This window comes from Macaca nemestrina, chromosome 12, assembly GCF_043159975.1.
Source record: "Macaca nemestrina isolate mMacNem1 chromosome 12, mMacNem.hap1, whole genome shotgun sequence".
NCBI classification, from domain to species: domain Eukaryota; kingdom Metazoa; phylum Chordata; class Mammalia; order Primates; family Cercopithecidae; genus Macaca; species Macaca nemestrina.
The window spans coordinates 108,210,606-108,234,034 of record NC_092136.1 but is presented as its reverse complement, the minus strand read 5'-3'; the positions used below and the strand labels follow the sequence as shown (position 1 = coordinate 108,234,034).

The 23,429-nt window shown below is 38.7% G+C and overlaps 1 protein-coding gene across 4 annotated transcripts in view; it reads right to left on the bottom strand.

Moving 5' to 3' along the window:
• Window positions 1–23,429, bottom strand: part of LOC105493755 (ATM serine/threonine kinase) — a 133,799-nt gene that overhangs the window by 103,777 nt on the left and 6,593 nt on the right. For all 4 annotated transcript variants that reach the window (XM_071075538.1, XM_071075541.1, XM_071075542.1 and 1 more), the window contains 7 exons: window positions 16,963–17,127; window positions 8,130–8,295; window positions 7,226–7,464; window positions 5,126–5,289; window positions 3,146–3,315; window positions 1,376–1,747; window positions 435–629 (listed from right to left, as the gene is read on the bottom strand). In XM_071075538.1, coding sequence (XP_070931639.1) covers window positions 435–629; window positions 1,376–1,747; window positions 3,146–3,315; window positions 5,126–5,289; window positions 7,226–7,464; window positions 8,130–8,295; window positions 16,963–17,127 — 1,471 coding nt within the window. The remainder of the gene's footprint in view (window positions 1–434; window positions 630–1,375; window positions 1,748–3,145; window positions 3,316–5,125; window positions 5,290–7,225; window positions 7,465–8,129; window positions 8,296–16,962; window positions 17,128–23,429) is intronic.

Sequence of the window (23,429 nt, the reverse complement as noted above, 5' to 3'; positions counted from 1 at the left end):
GACAAGTGACTCCATTCCTTTATCCTAGTGCTTACATCCTGTTTTGTCTTCCTCATTTCCTCACCTCATCCATAAAACATATTTTACCCAAAAGACACTCCCATTATGAGAAAGGATCCAGGATCTACATAACTGAGATATATGGACTTATTTATTTAAAAAATCAGAAAGGAACACATAAATGCTCAAAGAATTATATGTGCATTCTTCATGCACATCCCCCATATTCTCACAGTGAGACAACTCTTTATTTCAGAAGCAATCAGGTATAAAGACACAGATAGACTGTAAAAACAAATGTAATATTTAATAATTAAGGTTAGATCTGGGAGATTCTGCATTACTATTATAAAATAAAGCCAAGTGGCATCAAGTAAGTGGAGAGAGCCTGACAAAACAAAAAAACCAGCAGCATGCTAACGAACTTAAATTACCTGTGAAGAATTGGAGGCACTTCTGTACTATTTTCTAAGTCACCCTCTAGCTGATAGAATAAGAGCCATTTCATTATTGATTCCTTTAAAGAAAAGCTTCTATTTACTTCACACATATTTTGCTCTATTCCCATTTTTACTGTTCCAGGAACTACACTGGTGGTCAGTGCCAAAGTCAAACAGCATACTGCAGGACTATAACAAAACAAAGGACAATTATGAAAAGCAAGCTCTTGAAGGGGCAAAGACTTTATCTATCAGGACAGTGCCTGGCACAAACATTTAGTTAAGTTGACTAAATGAACATAAAAATTGTTAAAAGTCTGATTACATTTGGGAAGATTCTTGATTAAAAAATAGTTCTTTTATTAACAGTGGATAGTACTACAATTTTAACAAGGCTATTGAATAAATAATGATAAATTGCACATAAAAGAAATTTAAACTCTTGGTAATTCTTTAAAGAAAGTCTTTTGGATACACATATACAATTAGAAGGAATAAGACCTGGTGTCTGATACATCAGTAGGATGACTACGGTTAACATTAATCTACTGTACATTTCAAAATAGCAAGAAGAGAATAATTCAAATGTTCCTGGCATGAAGAAAAGATATGTAGGGTGATGATATCCCATCACTCTACATGAGTGTGTCATATGAGTGTGTCAAATTATCACATGTACCTTGAAAATATATAACTCTATCATAGATCAATTAAAAATTTTTTAATTAAAAAAAGAAATTCCTTAACATTAGGCTTTAATAATTTGTCGACATTTATGCATTTATTAAGTCTTCTTGGCCAAACAAGAAAAGCATCTGAAATAGAATTTGACATCTTTAACTGAAGTAACAAACTATGAAAATGATCAGGGATATGTGAGTGTGTGTCTGTGTGTGTTTATATGTAAAGTCAGACATAATGCATGCTAAACTTACCATGAAGGTCTGCAGGCTGACCCAGTAAATAACTTCCAGAATTCTCTGTCAACCTCAACTAAACTACTCTGAATTATGGCTCCAAGTAAGCCAAAGTTTTCAGCTTGTATTTGCTCAGAACTTATACCACGAAAGGTAATACACCAAATTTTATTCCAGAGTTTTAATAAATCTGACTTTTGTGAGCTTTCTAGGTTTGACCTCTTGTCTTGGCACAGTGCAACTTCCGTAAGGCATCGTAACACATACGGTGTACGTTCCCCATGTCGCTGTTGGGGTAGAAGCTGAGAGAGTATCATCAGTAATGGAGACAGCTCACAGTTAGGTAAACTTGCAGGATACTTTGATATTAATTGGGTTGCAATCTGTAGCCTAAAAAAAAAGGGGGGGGTTAATTTGAAAACTATTCAATCACATTAACAAACTAAGAGGAAATATACAGACATGGTACTCTTAACAATATCCTAATTAGAGAATCACCATCATCATTTCCATAGTACTCTAAAAATAAACTGGCTCTTAATAGTTACTATGTCCTACTTCCTAAATTGCCAGGAAAACTGTCAACGTTTTGGCTAGCTGGGTAAGTTGTTAAGTTTCCCTTAAACAAACATTTTAAAAGATGTTAAATTAGCAATATTTGGGCCAGGTGTGGTGGCTCACAACTGTAATCCCACCACTTTGGGAGGCCAAGGCAGGTGGCTCAGGAGGTTAGGCATTCGAGACCAGCTGGCCAACATGGTGAAACCCAATCTCTATTAAAAATACAAAAATTAGCCAGCCATGGTGGCACATGCCTGGAATCCCAGCTAGTCAGAAGGCTGAGGCAGGATAACCACTTGGACTCAGAAGGCGGAGGTTGCAGTCAGCAACCTCTAGGTTGTATTCTCTAGAATGTGTGATACTTAAGAATAGGAATCTTATGTTATTCGTCTCTGTATCCCTAACACTTGGCCCACAGCAGGTGTTCAATAAATAACTCCTGACTAAATGGACAAATTAAGAATCTTAAACAGCTACTCTTAAATATAAAAATGAGCTTAAGCAATAGGTATTTAAATCAATATGCTTTTCCCCCTGAAGTCACTTACATTTAAACATTCCATCAACATGGTAATCAAAAGAGCACTGATCACGAGTTTGACTATAATCTATAAATCTCTGTCCTTACAAAAGTTGCTTAACCTCTCTGGGTTTCAGTTTCTTTTCAGGAAAGCAAACAGGCTGAACTAGATAAATTCTAAACATCCTTACCAGACCTAATATTTTGGGATTCCAAAGTATTCCATAATTTATTTGCTTACTTAAATATATGTGAACATTATATGAGAATAAAGAAGATAGAAAATAAGAGAAGATAACTTTTTATCATAACGTCAAAATTATTGTGATTTCTTAAGGTTATCTTTAACTTCTTCCTAATTCTATTAGAAAGTGCTATATATGCTAAAATCTTTTGTTGAAGTGTACAATTCAGTGAATTCCATGAGGCACACACTTCTAGTTGCCTATCATACAGCCAGTCCTCCTTCTTAACTTGCTATGACAATATGATTAGAAAAGTTGGCCTGCCCTTGGCCCCAGCAAATGAGCCATTAATGATTGATCTCATTTGTCATGGCAATCACATATCCCTTTGCTAGTAATAGGTTTGGGGGTAGACAAAAGACTTAGTTCTGGTTGAGATGAAAGGATTCCACTGAAAGTTTTCTGAAAAATAACATAAAAGAGACTAAAATGACACTGAACGAGAAAATGATAACATTTTACCAAGGCACAAGATCGAAATCATTCTGTGACTTCTGAAGGTGATCTTTTATTACTTCCCAGCCTAGTTCTATTTTCTTCCTTTTGCAAGGTACACTGTAATCACCAGATTCTCTTTGTGTAGTAGTATAAGATTGAGAAATCTCCAAGGATCTGGTATCTTCATTAAAAACCTGTAAAATAAAAATAAATCCACTTTTTTTTTTTTTCTTTGAGATGGAGTTTCGTTGTTGTTGCCCAGGCTGGAGTGGAATGGCACGATCTCAGATCACCACAACCTCTGCCTCCCAGGTTCAAGCGATTCTCCTGCCTCAGCCTCCTGAGTAGCTGGGATTACAGGCATGCATCACCATGCCCAGTTAACTTTTTATTTTTAGTAGAGACGGAGTTTCTCCATGTTAGTCAGACTGGTCTTGAACTCCCAACCTCAGGTGATCCGCCCACCTCGATCTCCCAAAGTGCTGGGATTACAGGCGTGAGCCACCGCGCCTGGCCAAATCCACTTTTTTCATTGCTATTGTCTTCTAATATTTCATTGGGGGAAAAAAAAGAAAACATCCTTTCTGAAATGAAGATACAGGGAACTCATAAAGCAAGAGTAATACATTACAGAAACATATAAATCTGATAACATAGTAAGAAACAAACATTTTGCATGACAGTAATGGCACTCGTAGAAAGCAGGTATTACCAAGTAATGCATTAGTTTTATTTCCTGGGAACATTTACTAAAAGCACTAAGAAATCTAAAAGTAAAGCAAAAACCTTTACTTTCAAAGGGACTCAATTTTTTAAATTTAAGAAATTTAAGAAATTTTAAGAAATATTAAGAAAATATTTGACAGAGTGAAATTACTACTCAGGATGTTAACCAAACCTCTGGGGAAAAGAGTTTTATTTAAGAAACATTAGGCCACCAGGTGATGAATAGGTAAGTAAAATGGAGTATATCCATACAACAGAATATTATTCCATAATAAAAATGAAGCACTGATTCATGGTAAAACATGGATGAACTCTGAAAACATTATGCTAAGTGAAAGAAACCAGACACAAAAGATGTACATATTGTATGATTCCATTTAAACGAACTGTCCCAAACAGGAAAATCCACAAAAACCAAGACTGATTAGTGGCTGGTTGCCAGGATCTAGGAGATGCAGGGAATGGGGACTGAATGCTAGGAAGGGATGAGGTTTCTATTGGGATGATAAAAAATTCTGGGCTGGGCACGGTGGCTCACGCCTGTAATCCCAGCACTTTGTGAGACCGAGGTGGACGGATCACAAGGTCAGGAGTCCAGGAGACCAGACTGGCCAATATGGTGAAACCCTGTCTCTACTAAAAATACAAAAATCAGCTGGGTGTGGTGGCAGGCACCTGTAGTCCCAGCTACTCGGGAGGCTGAGGCAGGAGAATCACTTGAACCTGGGAAGGTGAGGCTGCAGTGAGCCAAGACTGCGCCACTGCACTCCAGCCTGGGTGACAGACTGAGACTCCATCTCAAAAAAAAAAAAGTTTCTGGAATTAGTGATGATGGTTGTACAACATAGTAAAAATACTAAAAACTACTGAAATGTACAATGCAAAATCATGAATTTTATGCTACGTGAACTCTAGCTTAATTGCAAAAAAAGAAACAGACTGGGCTTGGTGGCTCATGCCTGTAATTCCAGCACTTTGTAAAATAGAGTCAAATCGAATCGAATCATTAGGGTTAGGGTCACCTTATTTCCTAGAGACAATCATTTAAGAATGAAAAAGTTCATTGTTAGTTTTCAATAAGTCTGTATCTGCAAATGCATTAACTTTTAAGTTAAAAGGGTAATTCCAAATATTTCTGATATTTTGAAAGGAATAATTGCATGTACAGTCATTTTATAGGCTTTTTGTGAAAACACAGGTTTTAAAAGTCCAAAATGCCCAGTTTTTAAAAAAAATTAACATGAAATTTCTAAATGTGACATGACCTACTTACTGTACCTGGTGACAAATATCTGCCATCAATTCAATCAAATTTTCTTTGACGGCAATATTACGAAATCCTGAAGAATACTTTCCTCTACTTCCTATATGACTTATCTCATTCACTAGCAGATCATATAAGTTGTATAAAATACTTTTCCATTTTGTTGATTCATAAGCACCTGTAAACCAAAAAATTAAAATGTAATTTATTTATGTACTCTGCTTACACTGCTAGCTCCCACAAAATTATTCAGCTGTCAAGCTGCATCAGCGTTAGAAGACTTCTGGTCCAACCTTCCATCCAGTACTAATGCCTCTTCTGACAAGATCCTTGACAAACTCCAATTCATAACTGTCCATTTGACATTTATGTAACTGTATTTCTTATAAATTTCTTCCATATTCTGACCTAAAATCTGCCTTTCTCCAATTTATTCTCCCACCTGAGGCAAACAGAATTAATATGTTCCGTCTTTCATATGAGGACCAAGTTCTCCATATGCCTTTTTCTGGCCTACGAGAAAAATATTACCAGTTCCTTCAACTAGTGTACAAACGACATAGTATTCAGACTTCTCACCACTTCAGTCATATTTCCCAAGACACGTTCCAGTCAACTTAAAATGCTGACTGTACAAAATCTGGGGAACATGATAATCCAACTGTGGTCTGACCAGTGTGTGGAACAAAAGGTCTATTATTTCCCACAAACAAGGTACTATAAAATCTATTAATGTAGTCTGAAACTACATTAGCTTTTCTGGCATCCTCATCATCCTGCCAATTTTAAATTCATCCTAAATACGCAGTTAACTAAATCCCTAAACATATCATATCACCTCCTAATAAGCCTGATCTTCATCCTGGTGAGAGAAGGTGAGTAAAAGATGAAAAACTATGAAAAGTCACTATTCTTTCACTTATGGTAGTTTCATGGGCTACATATTATCTAGATATACTTATTAGAAGAGCCCATAAAACAAATACACAGCTACTTTTGTGTAGCCACACGGCCAGGCGCAGTGGCTCATGCCTATAATCCCAGCACTTTGGGAGGCTGAGGCAGGTGAATGGCTTGAGGTTGGGAGCTCAAGACCAGCTTGGCCAACATGGTAAGATCCCAACTCTATTAAAATACAAAAATTAGCCAGGCATGGTGGCGGACACCTGTAATCCCAGCTAATCAGAAGGCTGAGGCAGGAGAACTGCTTGAACCTAGGAGGCGGAGGTTGCAGTGAGCTGACATTGTGTCACTGCACTTCAGCCTGGGCGACAGAGTGAGACTCTAAAAAAAAAAAAAAAAAAAAAAAAATGGCTACAAGACATTTCCTCCATTATAGCTGCTATTACTCAGTATTACTCAGTGTGGTATGCTGTCTTAAGAAAGTCACTATACTAGCCATGATGAGTTGGTCCAAAGGCTAGTACAAGCCCAAAGGCAATCATAGACAGAGCAAGAGGAAACTCTAGTTCTAGCCAATAAAGTTTCTAACTACAGAAAAGCACTATACCTTCTGGGCAATACTCTCTTGGTATAGGATATATATGAAGGAATTGAGGAGAATAAGTGATTCTCCTTAATAAGTGATACTCTAGGGCAAACAGGCCCTAGAGTAACTATGAGGCTTAAGGAAGCAATTTCCCTGTTTCTGCCTCACATTCCTATTAAAGTAATATGTATGTATTCTCCTCAGGAGCTGAATAATCTGACTGGTTTTAGTCCAATTTACGTATTTTATCTTCTAATAAAAGCAATAGGTAGATAAACAAGATCCTGCTTTCTTTAAATTTTTTTGCCCTATAGTCTGTGTCAGACCCCTAAGTACCTAAGTAATGATGCATAATTAGCTCCTAGAGGGAACAATGTCTCAGATTTGTTTGTATTTCCCATAATACCTAACATTGTATTGCACAAATAGAAAGGCATAACAGAATCTGCCACCACTGCTTCAAATTCTAAAAACTCTATGAAAAACATTCTCATGGCAAATTAATATTATCAACCGGAGCAATCCAGAGGAAAGTCATATCCTCCTAAAGAACACTAATTTTATACTTAAACCTCTACATTTGAATGAAGAAGCCAATTCAAAACAGTAAACATTTCCTTTATACCTTTTTCTCGGGTTTTGGCTCCTTTTGGATGATGGATATAAATTTGCAGTTGAAATAATTCAATAATGACTTCTTTTAAAGAATCATTAAGTCTATGTTGAGTCCAAATATAAAGCAAAGTGGGAAGAATTTCATCTCCTAATTCACACACTCGAATTCGAAAGTTGACAGCCAAAGTCTTGAGGAAGATAGTAAGCGCTGCTAAGATATGATTTAGACCTGGAGAGCTCTTTTCTTGTCTGTGAGGAAACAAACAAACTCAACTGGGTGTAACAGGGGGAATAAACTGCACAAATTGAAGACAGTTATGAAGTGGCATGCTGGAAGAAAAGAAAAAAAGAACTCTAATTTTCAAACAATAGTCTTAATTTCAAAACCATTTAAAAAATAATAACAGCATTACTTCACACTAACAAAAAATTAGTTCTTATTTGGTGTTAAGAGACCACTTCTGTTAGCTCTCCCTGCTGCTAAAACATTATCTAAAAATAAACAAAACTGATTTATAACACCATTTATAAAATGTCTTACATTATAAATTGAGTACTGCCACACATATGTACAATGTAATACTTCCAAAATATTTTCCTATTTTATTTTCTCAGTATATTACAACCATCCTCAAAAATGGGGGAAATGCAACGACTTAGAGGATATTTAACTTTCCTGGTCAACAGAATATCAGCAAGACACATCTCCCACTTGAAAACATCATGCAGTTGTCTGTATATTGGATATTCAGAAAGTGTCAGACTTGGTTGTCTCTTCAGGAATCCACTAGTTGTTATGATGGATCAATGTTTTATTTAAAGGTAGAATTTTTAGTTATTGAGTCAAAAACATGGTCTTGCAAGAAGGTCAAAAGTATTTCAACACAAAACAAAAGAAAAAGAGTTTAGATTACCTTGCACACTGAATAGCCTTGGAAAAAAAGTCCAAAAATTTGGAATTTAATCCGTCAGTCTGAGAACAGCATCCTTTGGTAACAGCATGAATTATTCTAGCCACTAAAACTCTATGAACATCTTGTGAAGGTTTCAGATAAAGCCTGAAGTACACAGAGAACAATTCTTAAAAAAAAGAAAAAAAAATTATTAGTCATGATTTTTAAAAAATCGAAATGTATTAAACGTTACAACTTAAATATTCCATAATCCCATACAGAAAAATGATTTTAAAACAGCACTAATTTATTTTTAACATAGTAAAAGTACTCCATCAGTATTTAATTTTATCTTATATAAAATGCCTTTAAGACAGAAACAACTATAAACTGCTGTGAGGGCACCAGCTTAAGAGCCACATTGCAGAACCATTACTTCTCTAAGCCTCTGTTCCATCATCTAGGCCCAACAAAGCACTTACAGTACATACTCCATGGGTTTTTTGTTTTTTTTTTTTTTCTTTTTTTTGAGACACAGTCTTGCTCTGTCGTCCATGCTGGAGTGCAATGGTGCAATCTTGGCTCACTGCAACCTCTGCCTCCTGGGTTCAAGCGATTCTCATGACTCAGCCTCCCAAGTAGCTGGGACCACAGGCGCACAAAACCATGCCTGGCTAATTTTTGTATTGTTAGTAAAGATGGGGTTTCACCATGTTGGTCAGGCTACTCTCAAACTCCTGGCCTCAAGTAATCTACCCACCTTGGCCTCCCAAAGTGCTGGGATTATGGGCGTGAGTCACTGGGCCTGGCCTCTGCAGTTTTTTAAAATAATAATACTGTTTGATTATTAATATGCACAAAATGTGCTGAGACCTATGAAAGGTATGAAATTTTACTCTGCTTGGTTTGTTTCTTATTTATTTGAGGTGGAGTCTTAGTCTGTCACCCAAACTGGAGTGTGGTGGTAAGATCGCGGCTCACTGTAGCTTCAGTCTCCCCAGACTCAGGTAATCCTCCACCTTAGCCTCCCAAGTAGCTGGGTCTAGAGGTACACACAACCACACCCAACTGATTTGTATTTTAGGTAGAGACAGGGTTTCACCATGTTGCGCAGGCTGGTCTTGAACTCCTGGGCTCAAGTGATCCACCTGCTCTGGCCTCCCAAAGTGCTAGGATTACACACATAAGCCACTGTGCCTGGCTGAGATTTTACCCTACTTGTAACCTAACAAATTGGCATGACAGCTTCCTGAGTGCTGGCAGAAGACCTGAGATTCCTGATAAGACAAAAAGGACAGTTTATTTCTCCCAGCAATGATAGTAGCCAGACTACCTTCATTTTTGCATCAGTTCCCCAGTACCAAAGGCAAGATGAAATGGGACACTTGACACTGTGAGAACAGTGGACTGAGTTATAACAGAGAAACTTCAAGCTTTTTATAATGAAGAGGCTATAGGTAAATCTATCCTGTTTTAGAGGAAGCCATCATCTGACCTCAGATGATCCACCTGCCTCAGCCTCTGAAAGTGCTGAGATTACAGGTGTGAGCCACTGCATCCAGCCACCAAATAACATGATTACACAATGTTATACTTGTGTATATTGGGATTTTAAATATAGACAATCACGTCATCTACAAAAGGGAAGTGTTATTTCTTCCTTTCCAATCTGTATGCCTTTTATTTTTCTTGTCTAACTACTCTGGCTAGAACCTCCAATATAATGTTGAAAAGGAGTGGTGAGAGTGCATATCCTTATCTTGTTCCCAATTTGTCTTATGAAATGCTTTAAATTATAGATTCAATTTCTTTAATTCAATCTATTCTAATAGTTATGGGACTAGTCAAATTATTTTATATTGGATAACTTTTGATAATGTATGTTTGTGAGGAACTGACCCATTTAAATTAAGAGATGTTCATAGTATTTCCTTATTATCCTTTCAATATCTATAGGATCTGCAATTAGATCTCATTTCATTTCTAGTATCAGTAACTTTGGTCTTTTTTTGTTTTTTTTAAGAGACGGAAGTCTCACTATGCTTCCCAGGCTGGATTTGGACTCCTGGGCTCAAGTGATCCTCCCACCTCAGCCTATCAAGCCATAAAAAGACATAGAGGAGCTGAGAACGGTGGCTCACACCTGTAATCCCAACACTTTGGGAGGCTGAGTTCAAGTTGCTGGCCTGAGCAACATAATAAGACTTTATCTCTACTGAAAATGAAAAATTAGCAGGGTGTGATAGCTTGTGTCTGTGGTCCCAGCTACTTGGAAGGGGGTGGGAGGATCATTTGAGCTCAGGAGGCTGAAGCTGCAGTGAGCCATGATCTCACCACCACACTCCAGCCTGGGTGACAGAGTGAGGCCCTATCTCAAAAATAAAAAAAAAAGAAAAAAGAAAGAAAGAAAAAGACATGAAGGAAACTTAAATGCATATTACTAAATGAAACAAGGCAATCTGAAAAAGATACATACTGTTATGATTCCAACCACAGTCACATACTATATAACAACATTCTGTTCAATGACAAATGGCAATATGAAAAGGTGGTACCATAAGATTATATTAGAACTGAAAATTTCCTATTTAAATACTTAGTGATGTCATAGCACAAGAAATCACTCACAAGCATTTGTGGTGATACTTGTGTAAAAAAACCCCACTGCACTGTCAGTCATATAAAAGTATAACACATACAATCATGTACAGTACATAAACCTTGAAAATGATAATAAATGACTAAGTTACTGGTAAATGACTATGTTAGGTTCATGTACTTACTCTACTATGCTTTTTATCACTATTTTATACTATATTCCTCCTTCTTAAAAAAAAAAAAACAGTAAAACAGTCTCACGTAGGTGCTTTAGGAGGTATTTCAGAATAAAGCACCATTATCACAGGAGATGAAAGCTCCATGCATGTCCCTGAAGTTCTACCAAGGGGACAAGATGCAGAGACGGGAGACAGTGATACTGATGATCCCGACCTTATGTAGGCCTAAGCTCATGTGTGTGTTTGTCTTTGTTTTAAACAAAAAAGTTTAAAGGAAAAAATAGAATAATAATAATTTCATTTAAAAAGCTTATAGAACAAAAGAAAAAACATCTATAACTATATAAAGAAAAAACATTTTTGTACAGCTGTACAATGCATTTGTATTTTAAGCTAAGTGTTAATTACAAAAGAATCAAAAAGTTTAAAAAAGTTTTAACTTTATAAAGTAAAAGTTACAGTAGCTAATGTTAACTTAGTATTGAAGAAAGAAAAACATATAGTTTTAAATTTAGTACAGACTAAGTGTTTATAAATTCTACAGCAGTATATAGTATCCCAGGCCTTCACATTACCACACATTTACATACCCAGAGCAACTTCCAGTCCTACAAGTTCCATTCAAGTGCCCTAGACAAGTGCACCATGTTTTATCCTTTATACCATACTGTTACTGTACCTTCTCTATGTTTATATATGTTTAGATACACAAATAGTTGCTATTGTGTTACAACTGCCTACAGTATTCAGTACCGTAACATGCTGCACAGGTTTGTAGTGCAGGAGCAGTAATACCATATAGCCTAGGTGTGTAGTGTTATACCATCTAAGTTTGTATAAATACACCCTATGACGTTCACACAACAAAGAAATTGCCTAATGATGTATTTCTCAGAACATATCCACATTGGTAAGAGACGCATGACTATATATGCTGGAAAAGGCCAAACCATGAAGATAGCAAAAAGATCCGTGGTTCCCACAGTTTGCAAGGAGGAAGAGATGAACAGGTGAAGCACAGAGGATTTTTCTGGCAGTGAAACTATTCTTTATGATACTATAATAGTGAATAATTGTTACCATTCTCTCCCAGAGGAAAAAAAAATATGACCAACTCACTAGATACAGTAAAAGATCTTTTAAAATGTCAATATACTTGTCAAAATCCATAGCATATGTACCACCAAAAGTGAATCTTGGACTCTGGATAATAAGGATGTGTCCCAGCATAGGTCTACTGATGATAACAAATGTACCACTGGTGCAAGATGTTGACAGTAGGGCATGCTGTGTGTGTCCAGTGGACCTTCCACTCAGTTTTGCTGTAAACTTAAAACTCCTCTAAAAGATAAAAGTCTATTTAAAAAAATGGAAACCACTAGGTTTGAGAAACTGAATAATTGCCAGTGTAGCTTAAACACAGAAATTAGAAGCGCTTTAGTTAAGTTAGACAGGTAGGAAGAAGCACAATTACGCAGTGCTTTCAAGGCCTGGAAGAAGAATCCTCATTTTCTACTAGTTGTTCTAGGGAGAATGTAGAGAAACTGGAACCCTCGTGTGCTGCTGGTGAGAATGTAAAATGGTGTAGCTCCTGTGTAAAACAGGATGTTGGTTCCTTAAAAAATTAAATATAGAATTACCACATGATCTAGCAATTCTACTTCTGGGTATATAATCAAAAGAACTGAAAGCAGGAAACTCAGGAGATATTTGTATACTAATGTTCATGGCAGCATTATTCACAATAATCAGAAGGTAGAAACAACCCATGTCCACCAACTGATGAATGAACAAAATGTGGCATATATACACAACAGAATAGTGTTCAGTTTTTAAAAAGAACGAAATTCTGATACAAGCTCTAACACTGATGAGCCTCAAAGACATTTTGGTAAGTGTAATAAACAGGTTGCAAAACGACAAATACTTGTAGGAGTCCTTTACTCCAGGCTGCTATAACAAAGTATCATAGATGAGGTGGCTTAGAAACCACAGAAATTTATTTATCTCAATTTTGGAGGCTGAAAGCAGATCCGGATGCCAGCATTGTGGGTTTCCGATGAGGGCCCTCTTTGGGGCTGCAGACTACTGACTTTGAACTGTATCTTCGCATGGCAGAAAGACAGCAAGTTAGCTCTCCGGCCTCTTTTTACAGGGGCATTAATCCCATCCATGAACGCTCAACCTGCATGACCTAATTACCTCCTAAATCCCACACTTCCAAATACCATCCCTTTGGGAATCAGATTTCAACATAATTGGTGGGACATAAACATTCAATCCATAAAAATGAAGCACCCAAAATAGCCAAATTCATAGTGACAGAAAGTAGAATGGTAGCTGCCAGGGGCCAGGGGAGGGGAAATGGTAAATTATTGTTTACTGAGTATAGAAAAAAAAGTTCTGGAGATGGATAGTGGAGATGATTATACAACAATATGAATGCACTTAATACTACACAACTGTACACTTAAAAACAGTTAAAATTGGCCGGGCGCGGTGGCTCACGCCTGTAATCCCAGGACTTTGGGAGGCCGAGGCGGGCGGATCACAAGGTCAGGAGATCGAGACCACGGTGAAACCCCGTCTCTACTAAAAATACAAAAAATGAGCTGGGCGCAGTGGCGGGCGCCTGTAGTCCCAGCTACTCGGGAGGCTGGGGCAGGAGAATGGCGTGAACCCAGGAGGCGGAGCTTGCAGTGAGCCAGGATCGCGCCACTGCACTCCAGCTTGGGCGACAGAGCGAGACTCCGTCTCAAAAAAAAAAAAAACCAAAAAAAAAACAGTTAAAATTATAAATATTATATATATTTTACCACAATAAAAAAAATCTCATTGGAGGTCCTAGCCAATGTAATAAGGCACAAAAACAAAATAAAAGCCACATGGCTCAGAAAGAAAGAAAAAAAAAAATTACTGCTTACAGAAGACATGTTTGTCTACAAAGAAAATCCCAAAGAACATTCAAAGAAAGCTACTAGATTTAATAAGTGTTTTTAGCAAGGTCCCAAAATACAAGGTCACTATACAAAACTCAGCTGTACTTCTGCATAATTTTTGTGCATTGAACAATCTGAAAATCAAAATGTTAAAAACAATGCAATTTACAAACTACTGCAGTACAAATCTAACAAAACATATACAAAATCTTTATGTTTATACTATTATAAATTAATGTCAATTTGCAGCTGGGCATGGTGGCTCATGCCTATAATCCCAACACTTTGGGAGATCAAGGGAGGGGGATCACTTGAGCCCAGGAATTTGAGACCAGCCTAAGCAACACAGTGAGATCCTGTGTCTATTTTCTTAAATATATAAAATTAAAGAAAAAAATTGTCAATTTACAATAAAAAATCTATATGCTGACAATTATAAAACACTAATGAAAGAAATCAAAAAAGACATCAGTGGCGAGGTGCGGTGGCTCAAGTCTATAATCCCAGCATTTTGGGAGGCCGGGGCAGGCAGATCACCTGAGGTCAGGAATTTGAGACCAGCCTGGCCAACATGAGGAAACCCTGTCTCTACTAAAAATATAAAAATTAGCCCGGTATGGTGGCACATGCCTGTAATCCCAGCTACTCAGGAGGCTGAGGCAGGAGAATGGCTTGAACCTAGGAGGTGGAGGTTGCAGTGAGATCATGCCACTGCACTCCAGCCTGAGCAACAGAGGGAGACTCTATCTCAAAAAACAAACAAGCAAACAAAAAACCTAAGTAAATGGAGAGATATACAGTGTTCATGGATTTGAAAACTCCACATTGTTAAGATTTCTATTCTTCCCAAATTGTTCAACAGATTCAATGCAATTAGTATCAAAATCCCAGCAAGATCTTTTGTAGAAATCAGTAAGCTGATTCCAAAATTTATATGGAAATGCTGCCTCAGTCTTAGGCCATTCTTCTCATTTCACACTAAATTCTATATACAAATCTCATCCATAGTCATGGCTTCAATCACCACCTGTACCAAATATATATTTTGAGCACAGACCTCACTTCTTCCACAGAGGCCTCGTCTAAGCTAGTTTTAGAAAAGGAAAACTAAGTAAAAAAATATTTTGACAAAAAGGCTAATTATAAGGACATCCAGGAAGAAGTGGCGAAGGTTAGCTTTAAAAAAGAAAAAAAAGAAGAAGTAAGAGTAGTTAGTCTAAAAATAAAAAGGGGGTTTCAGAGAACACACTAGATGACAGAATTTAGTAAGGAGACCAGGGGAAAGACTGCCTTTGTTTCAGTGACAGCCATGGTTACAAGTGATAATGTAAAATGCTCTAAATATGAACAGCCATACTGGGGAAAGATCTGGCTAAGTAACCCAGATACCACCAGCCTATTCCCCAAAGGCTGTCTCTAAGCTTGTTGAGGGCCCTGTACAGACACAGCCTATCTTGTGTTCAGAGTAACATAAAGGCTCCGAATGACTCATAAGAAATTAGTACAACAGCTGAGAAGGTGTTTATTCTCATGGGAACAGTAGAGTGTAATGCGGGAGTGAGGGTACTGATTAGGTAGTAGTTTTGTGGTTCACATGTATCTCATTTCGAAATAATAAAATGGCAATAAAGAATATGGACAGCCGGGCACAGTGGCTCAAGCCTGTAATCCCAGCACTTTGGGAGGCCGAGACGGGCAGATCACGAGGTCAGGAGATCGAGACCATCCTGGCTAACACGGTGAAACCCCGTCTCTACTAAAAATATACAAAAAAACTAGCCGGGCGAGGTGGTGGGCGCCTGTAGTCCCAGCTACTCGGCAGGCTGAGGCAGGAGAATGGCGTGAACCCGGGAGGCGGAGCTTGCAGTGAGCCAAGATCCGGCCACTGCACTCCAGCCTGGGCAACAGAGTGAGACTACATCTCAAAAAAAAAAAAAAAAGAAGAATATGGACAAATGTCTTTTAGTTAGCAAAATTTAGCTTAAATGCTTTTCCATGAAAAAAAAAGCTTCTAAATTTTTAGAGTCCGTGTATTAGAAGACTTTGACATCTGACTTAAAATCATCTTGCTAATGTCAAATCCTACTTTCACTTATTCTCAAACCCAGAAATGCTCCATCTTTGAAATCAACAAACTGAAATATTTCAATTTCTGACCATAATTTCCTTCCTTTGTGGTCTCTTAGTACCTCCCAACTATAAACAGGTAACACCACAGATTCCTCCCTAGCACACATTCTACACATCTAGTGAGTCACTGGGTCCCGTACATTGTCTTACTAATGCATTCTATTCTATTTGATTTCCATTACCTTAGAAGTAGCGTGCTAATTGCCTAATCCAATAGATAATTCTGTGTTTTATCCTTTCTACAACAACTTAAAATGTTGGCCACACCCCTTTGAACTTTAAACTTTCTTGCTTTCACTTTTTTTTTTTTTTTAATGGAAACAGGGTCTCACTCTATCACCCAGGCCAGAGTGCAGTGTGATCACAGCTCACTGCAGCCTCAACCTCCAGGGCTCAAGTGATCCTCCTGCCTCAGCCTCCGGAGTAGCTGGGACTACAAGCATGAGCCATTACCCCCGCTATTTTTTGTAAAGACAGTTTCACCATGTTGCCCAGACTTGTCTCGAACTCCTGAGCTCAAGCAAACCACCTGCCTTGGCCTCCCAACTTACTAGGATTACAGGCGTGAGCCACCGCACTCTGCCCGCTTTCACTTTTATGGTACTTCTCTTAGTTTTCTCCCTTTCTACTTAAATCATGGTTGAGTTTAGGTGTCATTGTTTTGTATACCTACTGAAACCAAGTATATCTGTATCACAGCACATTATGATCTCTGGTTTATTTAGGTTTTATTCTGCCACTGTCAACTCCTTGACGATAGAGATGGTCTCTTTCAACTGTAATTCCAGCTCTGATATCAGGCACCTGATATATTATTCATGACTTTATTCAGAAGCTACATAATAAATAAAAATTAAGGGTCAGGTTCGATAACCACACAATTTTACTAAAGTACTGTTAAACTGTCAGGTCACTTGGAGGATACAGACAGATATAGATGAAGTGCTTTCTTTGGTGAGGTTTCATTTCATGAGGAAAAATTCACAAATAACAACCTTCAAAACATACCTAACCACTGTTGCTGAGATATTTCACACCAGTATTTTCTCACAGAAAGAATGTCTTTGAGTAGTATGTTGCTATAATCAGCTCCGTAAACAGCACCACTAGATGAATCTTTCACTGTATCCATGATATAATTCAAGAGTTCTTGACATTTTAGCCTAGGTGCTCCTATTTAAAAATAAACAAATAAAGAAAAACATAAATTTAAACAAAAATAAAAGACACTTGGAATGGCAACTATTTAAATAATTCCATTTGAGAAATTACTATTAACTAACCTTCTTCTGTAGAAAAGAAATTGGCAAATTATGGCCCCAAGCAAAATTCAGCCAGTTGGCTGTTTTTGCAAATAACATTTCATTGGAACATAGTCACATCCATTCATTTACTTATCGTCTATGGCTCCTTTTGTAATTAAGACAGAGATGACTACTACATGGCCTATAAAGTCAAGAACATTTACTATCTGGCCTCTTTACACAGTAAGTTTGCCAATGCCTCTTTTATAGGAATACATAGCAAAAACAATCTTTTTTTTTTTTGAGATGAAATCTTGGTCTGTCGCAATGGCACAATCTCAGCGCACTGCAGCCTCCACCTCCCGGGTTCAAGTGATTCTCCCACCCCAGCCTCCCAAGTAGCTGAGTCTACAGGCGTGCACCACCACGCTCAGCTAATTTTTATATTTTTAGTAGAGACGGGGTTTCACCATGTTGGCCAGGCTGGTCTTGAACTACTGACCTCAAGTGATCTGCCCACCTTGAAAAGCAATCATTCTTAAACAACTAAAACCTTAATAATTCACAATTTCTGGTGTTAGACCAAAAATGATCCCAAGGTTTTTGGCACTCTTTATGAAGAATGAATTTATTAGAATAACATAAGATTACAAGGAGAATATTTACTTTGGAAAGCAAAATTAGTTCTAAGTCCTATAATAGCATTTATGGCATACAAATATCTCAGGTTGTAATTTTTTTTTTTTAAAGACAGGGTCTCGCTCTATCACCCAGGCTGGTGTGCAGTGGCATGGTCACACCCAACAGCAGCCTCAACCTCTCAGGCTCAAGGGATCCTCCCACCTCAGCCTCCTGAGTACCTGGGACTATCGATGTTGTGCCACCATGCCCAGCTAATTTCACAAATTTTTCATAGAGACAGAATCTCTCACAATGTTCCCCAGGCTGGTCTTGAACTCCTGAGCTCAAGGGATTCTCCTGTCTTGGCCTCCCAAAGTGCTGAGACTATATGTATGAGCCACTGTGCCTGACCCCCGTTGTCATTTTTAACAGCATATTTACTTATTAGAGATTCTGAAAACTCAGCGTTACTAGACACATATTCTTGAAGGTAACAAAATTACATTTAAAAATAATTCTCATTTTCAGTAAATTATATTTATGTCACAGCAGAAATGCCATTTTTCAATACTGACAATCTTAAAATTGAATATATTTATTGCTATAACTATGAGCAGAACACAACTCATGTAAATATGAATATATTCTGGATTAGGGTTTTTGTATGATGAAACTAGTTATATTCACAAGTATCAGACTATGGTAAATAAATATACAGTGATATAACTGCAAAACCATCTTCACTTATGGCTCATTTCATAATTTTAGGCACTGTCCAGTTATGAAATGTACAACCATGTGATCCTTCTTTCTAGTACCCTGTGCATCTCTCTTACAGTCCTTGTAACATTTTTCTAATCTAAAACATCCATTGCATTATTAGATCCTTAAGGAAAGGAATTAATCTCTATATTCTGACATAAAAGCCCAGTGACTGCTCTAATAGCAAATGCTCAATAAAAATTAATTTGTGTTGAATAACTACAGAAATATTATAATAAAATCTTATTTTTCTATGTCCTTTATCCCAATATGTCTCCCTCCCCTACCAAATATGAGAAGTATTTCAAGTAATGTATTGACATTTTTTCATTGTTTTGCTTGTTTTTGAGACAGAGTCTTGCTCTGGCACCCATGCTGGAATGCAGTGGCCCCATCACGACTCACTGCAGCCTTGACCTCCTGGACTTAAGGGATCCACCCACTACAGGCAAGCATCACTGCACCCAGCTAATTTTTTAAGTTTTTGTAGAGATGGGGTCTCCCTATGTTGCCCAGGTTGGTCTCAAACTTTGGGGATCAAATCTTTCTTAAGCGTACAACTAAGTTGCCTGCAGACTTTTTTTCTTTTTTTGGGGCACAGGATCTCACTCTGTCACCCAGGTTGAAGTGTGGTAGCATGATCTTGGCTCACTGCAACCACTGCCTCCTGGGCTCAAGCGATCTTCTTCCGTAAGCCTCCTAAGGAGCTGGGACTATAAGTAGTCACCACCACACCTGGCTAATTTTTGTGTTTTTGTAGAGACGAGGTCTCACCATGTTACCCAGATTGGTCTCAAAATCCTGTGCTCAAGCAATCTGCTTGCCTCGGCCTCACAAAGTACTAGGAGTAGAGGCATGAGCCACTGTGCCCAGCCTACCTGCAGAGACTTTCAGGAATCTTAGGGAACTTAACATTTTTCACAGCTGAGTTTTACATTATCTAGACTCTATTTAAGCTTTGTACAAAAGCAGACAAATGCTAACATAAAGAAATGAACAGGCTGGGCACAGTGGCTCACGCCGATAATCCCAGCATCCCCCTGGGACAACAAGGTAGGTGGATCACTTGAGGTCAGGAGTTCGAGACAAGCCTGACCAACATGGTGAAACCCCATCTCTACTAAAAATAAAAAAATTAGCTGGGCATGGTGGGGCATGCCTATAATCCCAGCTACTTGGGAGGCTGAGGCGGGAAAATCGCTTGAGCCCAGGAGGTGGAGGTTGCAGTGATCCGAGATGGTGCCCTTGCACTCTAGCCTGAGCAACAAGAGCAAAACTCTGTCTCAAAAAAAAGATAAGAAAAGAAATGAACAACAGGCTGGGTGTGGTGGCTCACACCTATAATCCCAGCATTTTGGGAGGCAGAGGCAGGCAGATCACTTGAGGCCAGGAGTTTGAGACCACCTTGGCCAACATGGCAAAACCCTCACCTCTACTAAAAATACAAAAATTACCCGGGCCTGGCAGTGTGTGCCTATAGTCCCAGCTACTCTAGAGGCTGACGCAGGAGAATCGCTTGCGCCCAGGAGGAAGAAGCTGCAGAGAGCCAAGATTGCACCACTGCACTCCAGCCTGGGCAACAAAGCAAGACTCTGTCTCAAAAAAAAAAAAAAAAAAAGGAGAGAAATCATATTTGCTTACTTGTTTCTTCTCAGCTGCCTTTTACTTCTTTTTTTCTAATCTCTATTTCTTTCATCATACCTTGGATACCAATACTAAGCAAGAGTGCCAAAGTCTAGACATATGTTAAATTTCCATCAACCCTCCAATCTTTTGGGAAAAAAAAAAACAAAAACTGAGGTGGGGTGAGGGAATAGTAACTCCCTGGTTTTGCCCCAAGATTAAAAAGGTTTAAGTTACAAAGTCAAATTTGAAAGAAAAGGAAGCTGTAAATAAAAACACATTTTCAACTACTTAAATGACCTGCATTGATAATTTCACCATCTCTTTCTTATAAACAACATGCTGATGCATTTTCAAATGTAATCTCCTTTGTTAATTTTGCAATTAAAAGGTTTGTTCACTGCAAGGCAAAACTACTGTACACGCTGCAAACTTTTCTGGTGGGTTACAAAATTGACGTGTTATCTTTCTCTCACATTCACTCTTTCAGTAAGTACCTACTACATCCCAGCGTTACTAGCAAATACAATATTTTACTGGATACAAAGTTACCACACAGAGCAAAGTGGGTGCAGAATATTTCGGTGTAGTTTTCCTTTGTCTCTGCTGGAGTCTCTGACAAGGGGTTGAAGTTATCCACACAAGCTGGCATCTCAGAGGAGGTGGAAAATTGACTAAACAATTATACTTTGGACTCAAGTCTCATACCACTATTCTGAAATATCATTCACTAATAATCTGCATACTTGTACTAAATATTTACCAATTTGGACGCTCTCCTGATTTTTTTTTTTTGAGACAGAGTTTTGCTCTTGTTGCCCAGGCTGGAGTGCAATGGCATGATCTCAGCTCACTGCAACCTCCACCTCCCGGGTTCAAGCAATTCTCCTGCCTCAGCCTCCAGAGTAGCTAGGATTACAGGCACCCGCCACCACACCCAGCTATTTTTTGTATTTTCAGTAGACATGGGGTTTCGCTATATTGGCCAGGCTGGTCTCGAACTCCTGACCTCAGGTAATCTGCCTGCCTCAGCTTCCCAAAGTGCCGGGATTATAGGTGTGAGCAACCGTGCCCCACCCTCCTGATTCCTAAGAGTTGGTATCACAAAACAACATCCTTATCTATGAAGAGCCCAGGAGTCCCTGAACACACATTTCTGCCTCTAGCTTTTCAGTATGTATAAAGCCCATTTCCTTACAAAAGCTTACCAGGATCCTGCATTTTGGTTCCAAAAACTCAACTCTTCACAATATTAATTGTACAAGTTAAAGATGGGAACTATCTGGCTCATCAGGAGAAAAAAAATCTTTTTTGTGGTTGTTTTTTTCCTCAAATCATAGTAAGTACAATGTCAATTAAGTGTTGGTTCTGACAGCCAAGGAAGCTCACATGACCTTAGAATGAATCAGTAAAAGTACAGAATGAAAGATAAACAAGACTTGCTTCTCTCTGTACTAATCAGAATATACCTAAAAGATTGAGTCCTGGGCCAGGTGCAATGGCTCACGCCTATAATCCCAGCATTTCAGGAGGCCAAGGTGGGAAAATTACTTGAGGTCAGGAGTTTGAGACCAGCCTGGCCAACACAGTGATACCCTGTCTCTACTAAAAATACAAAAATTAGCCAGACATGGTGGCCCGTGCCTATAGTCCCAGCTACTTGGGAGGCTGAGGCAGGAGGATCACCTGAGCCTGGGAGACGGGGATTGCAGTGAGCCAAGATCACACCACGGCACTCCAGCCTGGGCTACAGAGCAAGATCTTGTATTTAAAACAATGAGTCCCACACTTTCTGTTTGTTTTTCTGGCCTCTTCCCTGTACGTAGAGGCCCACACTTCAAGACAGATAATTAAACTGAAGAATATTCAGAGGAGAGTGGCATAAAACCTAGGTCACATGAGCTAAAGAGAGTGAGTTTATGAACTTTAGAGATGAGGACTCAGGAAATATTGTGGTTACCTTCAAACATCTCTAAGGATGTCACACGAAAAAAATAAACAGGAGTTTTTGATATACTCTCAGAAGGGAGAAGCAGTAACAAAAGACAGGTTTTTAATACTTTTCTTTTTGAGAGTCTCGCTCTGTCGCCCAGGATGGAGTATAGTGGCGTAATCTCAGCTCACTGCAACCTCTGCCTCCTGGGTTCAAGCAATTCTAGTGCCTCAGCCTCCCAAGTAGCTGGAATTACAGGCATGCGCCACCATGCCCAGTTAATTTTTGTAATTTTAGTAGAGACGGGGTTTCGCCATGTTGGTCAGGCTGGTCTTGATCTCCTGACCTCAGGTGATCTGCCTGCCTTGGCCTCCCAAAGTGCTGGGATTACAGGAGTGAGCCACTGCATCCGGCCAGTTTTTAATACTCTTGATACTATTTAAAGATGGAAAAGAAAGCCTTGAAAGTATATTCAATCATTAAGACTGCACTTCTACCTAAAGGCTAGGGACGTATAGAGGGCATCCAAGACTGGGTAGTTAAAACAGTAATTTTTAATTCCTTCACTGGGCATGGCAGCTCACATCTGCAATACCAATAACTAGGGAGGCTGAGCAGGGGGAAGACTGCTTGAGGTCAGGAGTTCAAGATCAGCCTGGGCAAAACAGTGAAATAACATCAACTAAAAAAAAAAAAAAATTAGCCTGGCATGGTGATGCACATCTGTAGTCCTGGCTACAAGGAGGCCAAGACAGGAGGATCACTTAGGAACTGAGAAGCTTGAGCCTGCAGTGAGCTATCATCACACCACTGCACTCTAGCCTGGGTAACAGAGCAACGCCCTATCTCTTAAATAAATAAATCCCTTCAATCCTCAGATTTCTATCATTCTTTGCTTGAATAAATTTCCCCAAATATTTGAACCAGTAATATTAAAAATCAGGCTGGCCTAAGTGCAGTGGTCTTTACAACTAATTGATCACAACCAGTTACAGATTGCTTTGTTACTTCTCCACTCCCACTGCTTCACTTGACTAGCCTTAAAAAAAAAAAAAAAAAAAACAACCTTTTTTTTTTTTTTTTGAGACGGAGTCTTGCTCTGCCGCCCAGGCTGGAGTGCAATGGCCGGATCTCAGCTCACTGCAAGCTCCACCTCCCAGGTTCACGCCATTCTCCTGCCTCAGCCTCCCGAGTAGTTGGGACTACAGGCGCCCGCCACCGCACCCGGCTAGTTTTTTGTATTTTTTAGTAGAGACGGGGTTTCACCGTGTTAGCCAGGATGGTCTCGATCT